Source organism: Rhinoraja longicauda, chromosome 19 (assembly GCF_053455715.1).
Source record: "Rhinoraja longicauda isolate Sanriku21f chromosome 19, sRhiLon1.1, whole genome shotgun sequence".
NCBI lineage: Eukaryota > Metazoa > Chordata > Chondrichthyes > Rajiformes > Arhynchobatidae > Rhinoraja > Rhinoraja longicauda.
Window position 1 is genome coordinate 10,667,164 of NC_135971.1, and position 13,822 is coordinate 10,680,985.

General features: G+C 47.5%; 1 protein-coding gene and 1 pseudogene across 2 annotated transcripts in view; both read left to right on the forward strand.

Moving 5' to 3' along the window:
- Positions 1-13,822, forward strand: part of LOC144602828 (uncharacterized) — a 56,951-nt gene that overhangs the window by 29,678 nt on the left and 13,451 nt on the right. The window contains exons 3-4 of the mRNA XM_078415948.1: positions 6,305-6,538; positions 12,616-13,020. Of these exons, the coding sequence (XP_078272074.1) occupies positions 6,305-6,538; positions 12,616-13,020 (639 nt within the window). The remainder of the gene's footprint in view (positions 1-6,304; positions 6,539-12,615; positions 13,021-13,822) is intronic.
- The window catches only part of LOC144603103 (zinc-binding protein A33-like), a 59,840-nt pseudogene continuing 50,186 nt past the window's right edge, over positions 4,169-13,822 (forward strand). Inside the window, exon 1 of the transcript XR_013548540.1 lies at positions 4,169-4,188. The product of XR_013548540.1 is annotated as a zinc-binding protein A33-like (transcript). The remainder of the gene's footprint in view (positions 4,189-13,822) is intronic.

Here is a 13,822-nt window from a genome sequence, read left to right on the forward strand (position 1 = left end):
TTCACGGAGCTAGTTGGCGTGCGACTTGCTCAGTCCATAACGCCACCGGAAGCCCATTAATGTATATTGTAAATAGCTGCGGTCCCAGCACAGAGCCTTGCAGTACCCCACTAGTCACTGCCTGCCATTCTGAAAAGGACCCATTTATCCCTACTCTTTGTTTCCTGACTGCCAACCAATTTTCTATCCATGTCAGCACCCTACCCCTAATACCATGTGCTCGAATCTTGCTCATTAATCTCTTATGTGGGACCTTATCAAAGGCTTTCTTAAAGTCCAGGTACACTACATCCACTGGCTCTCCCTTGTCCATTTTCCTCATTACATCCTCAAAAAATTCCAGAAGATTAGTCAAGCATGATTTCCCCTTCGTAAATCCCTGTTGACTCAGAACGATCCTGTTACTGCAATCCAAATGTTTTTCAGATCTGATACTGATGACAAATGATGACCAACCTGAGTTATTAATTCTATTTCTCTCTCTACAGACGCTAACCGTCCAGCTGAGTATTTCTCCGATTTTATTTTTGATTTTCAGCATCTCCCTATTCCTTCTCTCCAGAGATGTTGCCTGACCTGCCGAGTTACTCCGGCACTTTGTGTCTCTCCGTCCAAACCTTTCCTGTCTGTGTGTCTGCCCGAATTTCTTTTCATTATTGTCCATTTGGGAATGCTTGTGCCTCTGATGGATATTAGGGTGCCGTCTGTACGGAGTAGGTGTGTTCTCGCCGTGACCTGCGTGAGTTTTCACCGGATGCTCAGATTTCCATCCACACTCCAAAGATGTGCAGGTTGTGGATCAATTGGCTTCGGTAAAATAGTAAATTGTCCCTACTGTGTGTGGGATAGTGCTGGTGAGCGGGATCGGTGGTCGGTGTGGATTCGGTGGGCCGAAGGGCCTGTTTCTGTGCTATAAAGTGGAAGATAAAAAAAGAGGCCGAAGTTTGGACTTTTTTGCCTTCCATCACAGTGAGGAATGTGGGGAATCCGCTGTGGTGGATGTTTATGTTAACTTCTATGTAATTCTGTGTCTTGTTGCTTTTTTTTGTCTGGCTATATGGTAATTCGCATATCACTGTACCTTAATTGGTACACGTGACAATAAAAGACCTTTGACTATAAAACTTACTGAAGCTTACTTGGAGAATTTAATGCTTTTAAACTAGCTCTTGTTCACACCTTCTCTTTTTTTCTGATTATTGTGTAATCAGGATTCGTGATGCCATCTGCCAGCCTGATTCTCTCCTCACTTACACCTCAATCATCCCCTCTAACATCTTCAGACTTTAAACTCAAAGCTTGTCACCGACTGATTGCTGAAGATAGACACAAACGCTGGAGTAACTCAGCGGGACAGGCAGCATCTCTGGAGAGAAGGAATGGGTGACGTTTCGGGTCGAGACCCTTCTTCAGACTCAATCTTCGGTTTAAACCAGCATCTGCAGTTCCTTCCAACGCACGGGTCAATTCTGACCGTTTGAAGATGGGTCTTGACACGAAACGTCACCAATTCCTTCTCTCCAGAGATGCTGTTTGTCCCGCTGAGTTAATCCAGCATTTTGTGTCTGTCTTCGGTTTAAACCAGCACCTGCAGTTCCTTCCTACACATACCGACTGATTACTGTTCACCAGCTTTGATGGCAACCGGTATTATGGAAGCAAGACCCCATGGCGCAGATGGCGGCGGCAACCCGAGACCCGCTGTTGAGGCGGCTCCTCATCCCCCTCCACCACCCTCTCCCCCTCATTCTCCGCCGGGCCTGCAGCGGCGGCACCGACCCCGACCCCGCCCGGTAGCGGCTCCACAAGGAGCGGCGGCGGCTGCGGAGAGAGGCGGCCTTGGAGGCCCGGAGTGGAGGAGGAGATAGAAATGGAGGGGTGAGGGATAGGAGGAGGGAGAAATGGAGGGGTGAGGGAAAGGAGGCGAGGGAGTGGAGGAGAGAAAATGGAGGGGTGAGGAGGAGAGGAAATGGAGAATGCGAGGGAGAGGAGGGGTGAGGGGGAGGAGAGGGATGAGAGAGAGGTGGATAGGAAGAGGGGGAGGAGGGGAAGTAGGAGGAGAGGTGAAGGAGAGGATGGCGGGTGTGGAGGAGGTGCAGGTAGAGGGAGAGGAGGGTGAAAGGGAGAGGAGGAGAGGGAGAGAGGGAGAGGAGGAGGGGTGAAGGAGAGGAAGAGATGGGGTGAGGGGGAGGAGGAGCAAGAGGAGGAGGGGTGATTCGAAGGTGTCCTCTTTGTTCAGGAAACGGGGCTTCAACTCCACTCCACGTTGTTGTCCAGCCTCACTTACCCCCTCTGGCAGCTTGTTCCAGACACCCACGACCTTCTGTGTGAAAATGTTGTTCCTCAGGTTCCTGATTAAATCTTGCACCTCTCACCACAAACCTGTGTCCTCTAGTTCTCGATTCCACTGCTCTGGGTAACAGACTGTGAATTCACCCTGTCTATTCACCTCTTGATCTTATGCACTTCAGCCTCCTGCGCTCCAATGAATAAATCCTTCCCTACCCAACCTCTCCCTTTCGCTCTGACCCTCAAATCCTGGCACCATCTTCGTGAATCCACTCTGCAGATGTTTCCAACATTTTATCCTGCCTTACACTGTCCCAAGCGCTACTCTCCGCTTCCGTCTATATTCAGGACAGTTTAATGTGTAACTGACCCCTCCCTGTGTTAGAGAGCGGGGGAACCCTCCATAGTTTCCGCGGGTGGATTTGTCCCCCTCGTTTAAAATGGTCGTAACGATGGTGACCCTCGGGTGCTCTGGCCGGCGCTCCTCTTCTCAAAGGAAAGCAGACATTGATGGTGAAACTCACCAGCGCCTTCAGTGCACCTGCACAACCTTTGGCCGTCTAAGGAGAAGACTGTTTGAAGATCAGGACACAATTCGCAAGTCCTCAATCATTTTGTCACACACCTTCTGTCTTCTCATCTCTGGCCTTTGTCCAACCGTCTGCCTATCAACGGCAAAACCCGCCTCTCGCAGTGTAATCAGTGTTTTGGGGAACAGTATGTGTGCAGCGTAGGTTTACTTGGTTAATTCGCGGACTGGCGGGACTGTCATATGTTGAAAGACTGGAGCTGCTAGGCTTGTATACACTGGAATTTAGAGGGATGAGAGGGGATCTTATCGAAACATATAAGATTATTAAGGGGTTGGACACGTTAGAGGCAGGAAACATGTTCCCAATGTTGGGGGAGTCCAGAACCAGTGGCCACAGTTTAAGAATAAGGGGTAGGCCATTTAGAACTGAGATGAGGAAAAACTTTTTCAGTCAGAGAGTTGTGAATCTGTGGAATTCTCTGCCTCCGCAGGCAGTGGAGGCCAATTCTCTGAATGCATTCAAGAGAGAGCGAGATAGCGCTCTTAAGGATAGCGGAGTCAGGGGGTATGGGGAGAAGGCAGGAACGGGGTACTGATTGAGAATGATCAGCCATAATCACATTGAATGGCGGTGCTGGCTCGAAGGGCCGAATGGCCTCCTCCTGCACCTATTGTCTATTGTCTAAGGGTCGAGTGGTCTATCTTGCTCCTCTAGTATCTTTGAACAGCAGCTGCGCGAAAGGGGTTGCGTTTTGAACCAGGAAGTTCAAAATGGCTTCGAAAGACCAGGTCGAGAGTTTAACCGAGGAAGCAGTTTGTCCCATCTGCCTGGATTTCTTCACCGATCCGGTAGTACTGGAGTGCGGGCACAACTTCTGCCGCTCCTGTATCACACAGAGTTGGGACCGGGAGGGGAGAAACTCCTGCCCGGAATGTAGAGAGGTGTTTACAGACCGCACCCTCAGGGTGAATCGGGCCTTGGCGAGACTGGCTGAGAAAGCTCGAACACTGAGCCTGAATCGGACAGAGAAGGAAAGTAAACCTCACTGCGAGGAACATCAGGAAGAACTGAAGCTGTTTTGTGAAACTGATAAGAAGCTGATCTGTGTGATTTGTGCAGCTGGGCGGGAACACAAGTCTCACAGCTTCATGCCGGTTAAAGAAGCTGTTGAAAACCACAAGGTAAAAGCAAACCGATTTTAATCACATCATTTTAATTCAATTTTTACTGTTCAACAATTTAATTTTCTGATTCCCAAACATAATTCCAGGATCAGGTGAAATCTTCCATCCAGTCTCTCACAAAAGACAAATCAGGAATCCAGCAAATGGATCAGCAACAGAAAGAGAAGATTTCTGGAGTTCTGGTGAGGCTTTTAAGTTTCGATTTCCTGATCATGTGCAGGTTTGATCCATGTGATGCGTGCAATAACAGGGCAGCGCAGTGACACAAGTAGTGCTGCTGTCTCCTAGTTCTGGTGAGCGGGTTCGATCCTGACCCCGGGCGCTGCCCGTGTGGTTCACGTCTTCTCCCTGTGACCGCGTCGGATTCCTTCCACGTCCCCAACAAACATACGAGAGGAGCAAGATGAACCACTCCTTCGAAATCGCGTATACTGAAGTGTTGTGCGCAATGGAGAGGAACGTCCGCCATTTTAGTAAGCAAAACCCGATTTTACATCATTCAAAAATGCACTTCATAAAGAACGAGAACATTTTTTATTTCTGTCATTCATGGTCATATTTACGTCATTTTGTGTGCGAGATATACAGGGTTGCACTGTTTCGCATATCAGCTAACCAATGAAATGATCAGGTCATGATTTTTCCAGCTCTTCACCTCCCCCCCTTGTCTGAAGAAGGGTCCCAACATGAAACATCACCCATCCTTTTTCTCCAGAGATGCTGCCTGACCCGGTAACTTACTCCAACACTGTGTCTATTTGAATTGGATTCAAGCTTCTGTATCACGTCAAGCAGCATTGGTCATTTTAGTGGCTGTCAAGGGTTTTTAACTGATCGATTCATCAATTCAAGTTTTCTTGGCTCCAAGTATAAAGTTCAATGTCTTTTCGATTATATTGTGGATGCAGTAGAATTCTATTGTTTGCAAATGCCTAATCTCTGCTTCCATTACTTTTTAAAATAAAACAAAAAGAGATATAGCTCGTGGAGGTGAAATTAAAATTAACAGAGAAAGCAAAGAAGAACAGTTCATTAAATATGATCAATTGGCCAGATACAGACAGAGTGGATCTCTAGTGCAAATATTCAAACAGTAACATCCAAAGTTTAAAGGTCACGAAGCAGCATCTCATCAAGATACAGCTATAAATGTCAACTATCAACTTATCCAAAAAGTTGGAAAAAAATGGTTTGCAAACATTTTATATACGAAGAAATTGCAAAGAGTTGTGAACACAGCCCAGTCTGACACACAGAATGTGCTTACTAAAATGGCGCTGAAATTTACCCACGACCTACTACCGTTTTTCGAGTCGAGTGGTCTATCATGCTCCTCTAGTATCCTTGGTCCCCAATACAAGCTGGTTCAAAGGTCAATCGGTGACTGTAAATTATCCCTGCGAATGTGGGTGGTGGGCGGATGAATGAGAATTAATGGGTACGTGAAAAGGAATAGGCAGCAGGGAATTAAAGTCATAAGGAACAGGGGTAGAATGAGGCCATTTGGCCCATCACATCTATGCCACCATTCAATCATGGCTGACCTATTTCTCCCTCCTAACCCCATTCTCCTGTCTTCTCCCCATAATCTCTGAAACCTGTACTAATCAAGAATCTATCTATCTTTGCCTTAAAAATATACATAGCCTTCTGTGGCAAACTATTCCACAGATTCACCACCCTCAGACCAAAGAAATTTCTCTTCATCTTCCTAAAAGGCCGTCCTTTAATTCTGAGGCTATGACTTTGAGTCCTGGATTCTCCCACTAATGGAAACATCCTCTCCACACCCATTCTATCCAAGCCTTTCACTATTCTGTATGTTTCAATTAGGTCCCCCTCATTCTCTGAAACTTCAGCGAGTACTGGCCCAGTGCTGACAAACGCTCATCATAGGTTAACCCACTCATTCCTGGGCTCATTCTTGTAAACCTCTTCTGGACCCTCTCCAGAGCCAGCATATCTTTCCACAGATATGGTGCCCAGAATTCCTCACAATATTACAAATGCGGCCTTACCAGCGCCTTATGGAGCCTCAACATTACATCCCTGTTTTTGTATACAAGCCCTCTTGAAATAAATGCTGGCACTGAGTTTGATTTCCTTACTATCGATTACGACTTTCAGATTAACTTTTTGGGAATCCAACACCAGCACTCCCAAGTCCCTTTGCACCTCTGTTTTGTGGATTCTCACCCCATCTAGAAAATAACCTATGCTTTATTCCCACGCCAAAAATGCACAACTCCACACTTTGAGATATTGAGGAAATATTGATCTTCACCTTTCATTTCACAGGAACAGTCACACAACCTTCAGTCTAAGATCACATCCCAGTTTGCTGAACTGCACCAGATTCTCACTGAGAAAGAGCAGTGCGTACTGGCAGATATCCGGGAGGAAGAGAAGAAGATTCTAAATGTAATGGAGAAAAATCATCAAGAAATTGAAGAGAATTTAAATTCCATTCGGGAGGAACTCTTTAAGTTGCAGCAACAGATGGATCAAAAGGACAGTGTGGTATTTCTGAAGGTGAGGGGTTACACTACAATCTGGGGAAGTGAAAGTGCAGTCACAAAATGGTGGGTGACATTTCTGAAATGAATGCTGTATTTACCAGTAATTCAGAATGGGGTAAATGTTTCATCTATTCCAGTTGTTGTTGTTCCCAAACTAATTGGCCTCCCACATAATCTACGGGATCTCAGGACTGCCCTGGCCAGAATGTAGAGAGGTGTTTGTATTCTGTGGAGTTCAGAACTACGACGGGTGATCCTATATCTGATTTCAAGGGCCATGAATGGACAGATGGCAGTAAATCTCTGGGACTCTCCAACCCAGAGACTGAGTTTTAACCTGTTAGACGTATTTATACTAGACGAAGATACATTTTTGAAAATTTGGGGAACTGAAATGAAAGGGAATAGGACAAAGCGGAGGAGTTCAGTCCTGGGCTAGATCAGCCGTGACCACATTGTAAGGATTAACATTGAAATCTAGAACATGGCACACACAGCAGATTGATCATCTACATCCGGTTCCCATCTGCAGTGGGCGGTCACCTTGGGGAAATTTGCTCTGTTTGTTTTACCCACCTTTGTTCACCAGAGAATGACATCCCATTCTACATCATAAACAGGCCATTCTGCCCATCCCATCCAGTCAAGATTTCTGCTCCACTCAACATCCCTCCCATCTACTCACCACACCTGGTAACAATACCCCGAATTCCAGGAATGCTCACGTGTTTATCTCGCTCACCCTTAAATTTATCTCTGCTGTTGGCTTCAGTCCCTCCAATCCAAGTGAGGTCCATGTTCTCATGACTGCATTCCTTTCTGTATTTGTTGAAGACCACGTTACATTTCAGCTTTGATTTTTGCTCTCCCATCGATTAGAGATATTATTTCATCCTCACCCATTTAAATCCACCGATAAACTTAATTCCTCTCTCATCATTCCTGACATCTTCTCCAGATAAAATCCCATGACCTGCCCAGTCTTTGCATTGAGTTCCATCCTCTCAGTTATAGCGTCATTCTCATGAACATTCCTTGTGCTTTTCCCAATCGTTCTATACCTCTACGGCAATGTCCGCTTTCTATCTGCATGACAGCGGCGATAAGAGTTGGGAAATGGAAATTATCAGAGGGTTGTAGAAATGTGGAGAAATTTCCGCTGTCGGGATGAGGACGGTCCATCTCAGTCAATTGAGATTTGTGTTTTATTTCTTTCAGGAGGAAGCTGGTCGCAAGCAAAGGTAGGACATGCTCTTGATGGAAACATTGTAAGGTTTTGTTGAACAGCCCAATATATTTCCAATGCTCAGTTTATAACCAGCTGTTAAATATTTGCAGAGTTGGTGATGAAGCCAAACCACAGTGGGTGGTAGATGGTAACTTGCTGATTGAAAAGTTTGAAACTCCTTTTTTGTACAACACGGTATTGGCAGAAACATCTGATGCCATCAAGCAAGGTAAAGCTTATACCTTTTCCATTGTTCTTGTTCTGACATCTTTAAGTAATGCGTAGATGCAAACATTAATGGTATATTGGACTGAAGGGAAATTGAAGATTTGATCTTCCACCAAACACAGCTGCAGAAAAGCATGACAAAGTCAGGGAGCTGTGTCACACAGAAACAGGCCCTTTGACTCGACATGACCATGCCAACCAAGTTGCCCAACTGAGCTTGTCCCACTTGCCTGAGTATGACACATATTCTTCCATGTCTTTCTGATCCACGTATCCACCCAACTGTCTGTAAAAGGTCGTCATTGCACCTCCCTCCACCATTTCTTCTGTCAGTTCGTTCCGTACATACACAACGCATTGACTGAAAAAGCTGCTCCTTTTTACTGTTTCCACTCTCACCTTGAACTGATCCACTCTAGGTTTAGACTCTCCTACCTTGGGTAAAATACTGTGGCAATTCACCTTATGTGTGCACCTCATTATGTCAAACGCTGTGTTTAATATCCTGACCTATGAAAGCATGAGTGACAAATACATTCTACACCTCCCTGCCTGTCACCGTTGCATCTTCCATGGCACTGTGTACCTGCACCCCGACACCGCTCCGTTCTATAAAGCTCCCCATTTACTGTAAATGTCCTGCCCTGGTTTGTCTCAGCAAAGTGCATCGCCTCACCTTCACATGAATAAATCCCACCTGCCGTTCCCGAGCCCATTGGCCCAGTTCACAGGGATCCCATTTACTCTCAGGTAACATAGAAACATAGAAACATAGAAAATAGGTGCAGGAGTAGGCCATTCGGCCCTTCGAGCCTGCACCGCCATTCAATATGATCATGGCTGATCATTCAGCTCAGTAGCCTGTACCTGCCTTCTCTCCATACTCCCTGATCCCTTTAGCAAAAAGGGCCACATCTAACTCCCTCTTAAATATAGCCAATGAACTGGCCTCAACTACCTTCTGTGGCAGAGAATTCCACAGACTCACCACTCTCTGTGTGAAGAAATGTTTTCTCATCTCGGTCCTAAAAGACTTCCCCCTTATCCTTAAGCTGTGACCCCTGGTTCTGGACTCCCCCAACATCGGTAACATTCTTCACTCTCCACAATGTCACCAATTTTGCTTCCATCTGCAAGCTAACAAACCGTGCAACCTACATACACACCCAATCGTGTATATAAATAAAGAACAACAGTGGGCTCTCTCCAGTCTGATAAACAACCCTCTACCAACATCCTCTGTCTGCGACCTTCAGGTAATATTGTCTTCCATCCGCTAGTTCACCCCAGATTCCATGAGATCCAACCTTCCAGAGCGGCCTCCCATGCGGTGTGTCGAAGTTGCATCTCTCGGAGGGCAGTGAATATCTGGCATGTTGTGCCCAGGGTGGTGGTGAAACGCTGAGTTGTTGGATACGTGCAACTTGGCTACAAATAAATATTTGATAGATCGTAAATATAAGATTATGGGGAACTCACACAGAAGAGGAATTGGTGCCAGCTTAGATCAGCCATGATCACATTGAATGGAGGGGCAAGCCTGAGGAGCAGATCCTAATCCTGCTCTTGTTTTCTTGTGTTCCTTTCCTCCTGTGTACCGATAAATTGACACACTTGACACAGAGGAAATGCAGCAAAGATTAACAATACTTGTCCCTGGGGCAATGAGTTTGTTGTTCGGGGTGAGACTGAGTAGACTAGGCCTGTGTACTCGAGTGTTTCAGTGTATTAGATTAGATCTCAGTGAAACACAGAGTTCTTACAGGGCTCAGTGGGCTGGATGCAGGGAGGATGGTTCCCCTGTCAGAGGGGTCTGGAGAGCAGGCACTCTCTCAGAATGTGGGCTGCACCGTGTAGCACAGAGATAAGGAGACATTACTGCAAGCAGAGACTGGGGAACGACCCTGCACCGGTGGCTGTGGAGACTCAGTCATTCAGTGCTCTTGGAGCTGAGAGCCATGGTTGTACATTACAGAGTCTGGCCCTTCGGCCCATCGTGTCCATGACCATCTATTTCCCAGCTATACTAATCGATTTGCCCACATTCCATCGGCATTCTTCCCCACCTCACCTATTTAAATACCAATATATTGATTATATCTCACTCCATCACCTCCTCTGTAGCATGTTCCAGATATCACCCAGTCTCAGTGTAAATCTATGTACTAAACCCCTCGTTTGTTTGTTTGTTCCTGAACTACAGCCAAAATGGTACACGATAGCATGACGATTTTAAGCCCACCTTTCTCACCGCCACCCCTTTGGTGCTAATGGAAGAAGTTTCATTGAAATCGGTGTTATATTTTAAAAGTTATTCACATTTTAAAGTTTAAATCTATCTCCTAGGGAGGTAGGGTAGAGGGAGGGAGAGAGGGGGGGAGGGAGGAGGGAGGGGAGGAGGGGGAGAGGGGGGGAGGAGCGGGTGCTGCACCAATGCAGCAGAGGATTAGGGCCCAACGAGTCCACTTGGTCTAGGAAAACCTAAATCTCAGATATACTTTAAAATTCTTTGCTCTCAATATAAACCTGCACTCTCGTGATTTGATATCCCTGCATGCGAATAAGGTTTAGAAAATTACCCTGCATCCTGCTGCAGACTTTGACAACCTTCCCCACGATCCACAATTTTTGCTTCCTCCCCAAACTTACTAATCACACCTCCCACATTCACATCCAAGCCATGATCATATAACATAAACAGCAAAGGTTGCAGCACCGATCTCTGCTGCACACCACCAGCCACAGACCTCCAAGCAGAAAAATTATCCTTCTACTGCTACCTTCTACCTCCAACCACCAAGCCAATTGTGAATCCATTTCACCAGCTCGCCTTGGATCCCACTTGCCTTCGCTTTCTGGACCAGCCTTGCAGCGGAACATTGTCAAGTCCCTCAGTGAAGTTCATATGTGGTTCACAATGAGATCAGTGTGTTAGTTGTACACACCCATCAAATCCACCCGTGAATCCGCTCTCTTTCAATGATCCCACAACCACAAGTCTCCACCCATTCTGTCCAACACCCGATCATTCAACCTCTGTTTCCTTCCATGGTCCAAGCCACCCCTCCCTCTCTCTCATACTCCACTCAAAGAAACAGGGGCAGGTCATCTGGACCCTCGTGTCTGCCCCCTTTCACTGTGATCAGGACGACCCCACCACGCGCCTCTACCTCTTTAACCTCAAATTACCGCTAACCTCAATATCTTCTTGCTCCGATCAGCCTCCATATGTGTGTACCCCCCCCCCCCCCCCCCTTCGTTCCTCCTTCACCACCGAAATCTCACAATCCTCCTCACTCTCCGCACTCGTCCTCCACGTCCACCCTCCCCCACCTCACGAAATTCCCCTCTCCATCTCTGGATTAAAAATTCCGGGGGAGATGTCTGTTGTCCACCCGATGTGGTTGTGGGTGAGACCCCGGGCAGGGTTTCAGTTGTCCGCCCGCTTGTGCCTGAGGCCGAGCGGCCTCTCCCCCGGTCCCGGGGCCGCGCTGCCCAAGTCTCCCCCCGACCCCCGGGGACTCTCTGATTCTCTGCTTCTCCCCCCAGTCTCCGTCACCCTGGATGTGGAAACGGCGGGTCCGTGGCTCGAGGTGTCTGAGGATCGGAAGAGGGTGACACGGATCGGGACTCGGAGGAGTCTCCCTGACACCGGGAAGAGGTTTACAGACTGGCCGTGTGTGCTGGGATCGGAGGGATTCACATCGGGGAGACATTACTGGGAGGTGGAGGTGGCGGGGAGTCGGCGCTGGAGTCTGGGAGTCGCCGCAGAGTCTGTGGAGAGGAAGGGACCGGTCGCACTAACCCCGGAGACTGGAGTCTGGAGCATCAGGCGGCGGGGTGACGAGTTTGTTGCATTCACCTCCCCTCCATCCCGTCTCCCCGCCCGTCCCATCCCCGGGAGGGTGGGAGTTTATCTCAGTTACGAGTCCGGGACAGTTTCATTTTACGACGCGGACACCAAGTCCCATCTCCACACCTTCATTGGGAATAAATTCACGGAGAAACTTTATCCTTTCTTCTGGACCAGGAAGGAAGACCAGTGGCTGAGAATCTGCTCCGGTTCCGCTCCGGGTGTGTAAAAGGGTTGGGTGCCGGGACCGGCGTCAGATGCGGGGCTCAGGGGCTGTGGGGCAGAAACCCGGTGGACAACAGGTCGGCGCTGAACGGCTCCCATTTAATCCCCAAATTCCTCGTCGTAAAAATCCCAGTGAGCGCGGAAATAAAACCAGGGGGGATGTAAATGTGGGACGACTGAAATAAACAGCAACTGAAATCAGAGCTGTCGATCCGTTCATTTTAACGCGTTAACCGCGTCCCGAGCTCCCCCGGATTCAAAAGTCCGCAGATTCAGAGAATTTATAGCGTGTTTGCAGCATTTGCTCTCCACACCACAGATTGGTTTTCTTCGGAAGGGATCTTTGGAAGAATGGGTTCAAATCGAATTCCCGGTTCCAGGTGGGAGCCCGTTGTGTTCAAGGTCTGCCTGTCCCTCTGCAGGATACGTAGAACATTCCTTGTGTCAGTCGCCGCCAGACCCTTCCCTCACCTCTCTCTCAGGCACATCATGCCTGTATCGGCGCTGCTTCCTGCTCTCGTTCACCGCATTAACGATTCACCTCCCTCACTGCCAGTTTCCAACCAGCTCCCACTTTCCTCTGCTCAGGCCCCGACGCTTCCTTCGCTTTCTCTCCGTCTCTATCTCCGTCGTTTCAGAGAAAACCCGAGTGACCAAAGTCCACTCCAAGCCTGCGGACTCCACCGAGTACATTGTCTCTCCACTACCCCTGTTTGCGCATCGGAAATGGAATATTCCCTCCAAGATCGAGTGCGCACAGCAACAACCCGCTTACATTTACACAATGTCCTCGCATCTCTTTTGGGAGACCACAGAGTGCTTTACAGGCGTAAATCTCTTTGAAGTGCAACCACGAACAGCAACTGAAACGCAGGAGTCAATCTGCGAGCACGAACTTTCACAAACAGAGTTTAAAAGCAAGCGATACCCTCCAAAGAGATTTGGATTGAATTCAATTGCAGTATCAGAAGCACCAAGCACATAATTCGAAAAGCACAATCTTTCTATTCGGTTCTTGTGAATGTTATTGTTCGTGCAATTTATCCAAATTGTATAGATTTGGACCGAAATATATGGATTAGAAAGGTTTAGAATGACTTGGGCCAAGAGCGTGCAGGTGGAACCAAAGAAGGTGAGTCACCTTGGGCGGCATGGGCAAGTTGGACTGAGAGCAATTCAGAGCTGGGTTAATGTTCCGTCTGTTCCAGCAATGTGCTGCTGTTCTTCCCAAACGAAAGGACCTTCTGATTAAACTGTGGGATCTCAACACGGCCTGCAAACTCCTTGAGAAAGAGTCGCTGTGACCTTGTCACCGAGTTAGTGAACGTGTAATATTTCCCCGAAAAGAAGGAAAATCTGCAGAAATCATAAGACCAAGGGGAAAGTCTTTTGTATGGTCAGCATTAGAGGGAAAGGAGTTTGTGGCATTAGAACATCCCCTTGAAGGCAGTCTAATGATTTTAGCCTGGGATACACATTGGAATCTGACCTCCTCAACAGCACTTAATTTTACCTGTCCTATCCCTAGTTATCCTTCTGCTCTGAAAGGGGAATGTTCTCACCCGGTTATTCTTTTGCTGGTAATATACTTGTAGAATCTTGTCGAGGGTGTTGTCACAATTATCCGACCTACATCGAGAGCACCTTGCAGAGATTTCATGACGTGAACCATGAAATGATGTTACAGCATTGGAGGCAACACAAAAGTGAATCACCGGGATAATTGCAGGATGAGGGGCTGGTCTCATCAGCTGTCCTTATCG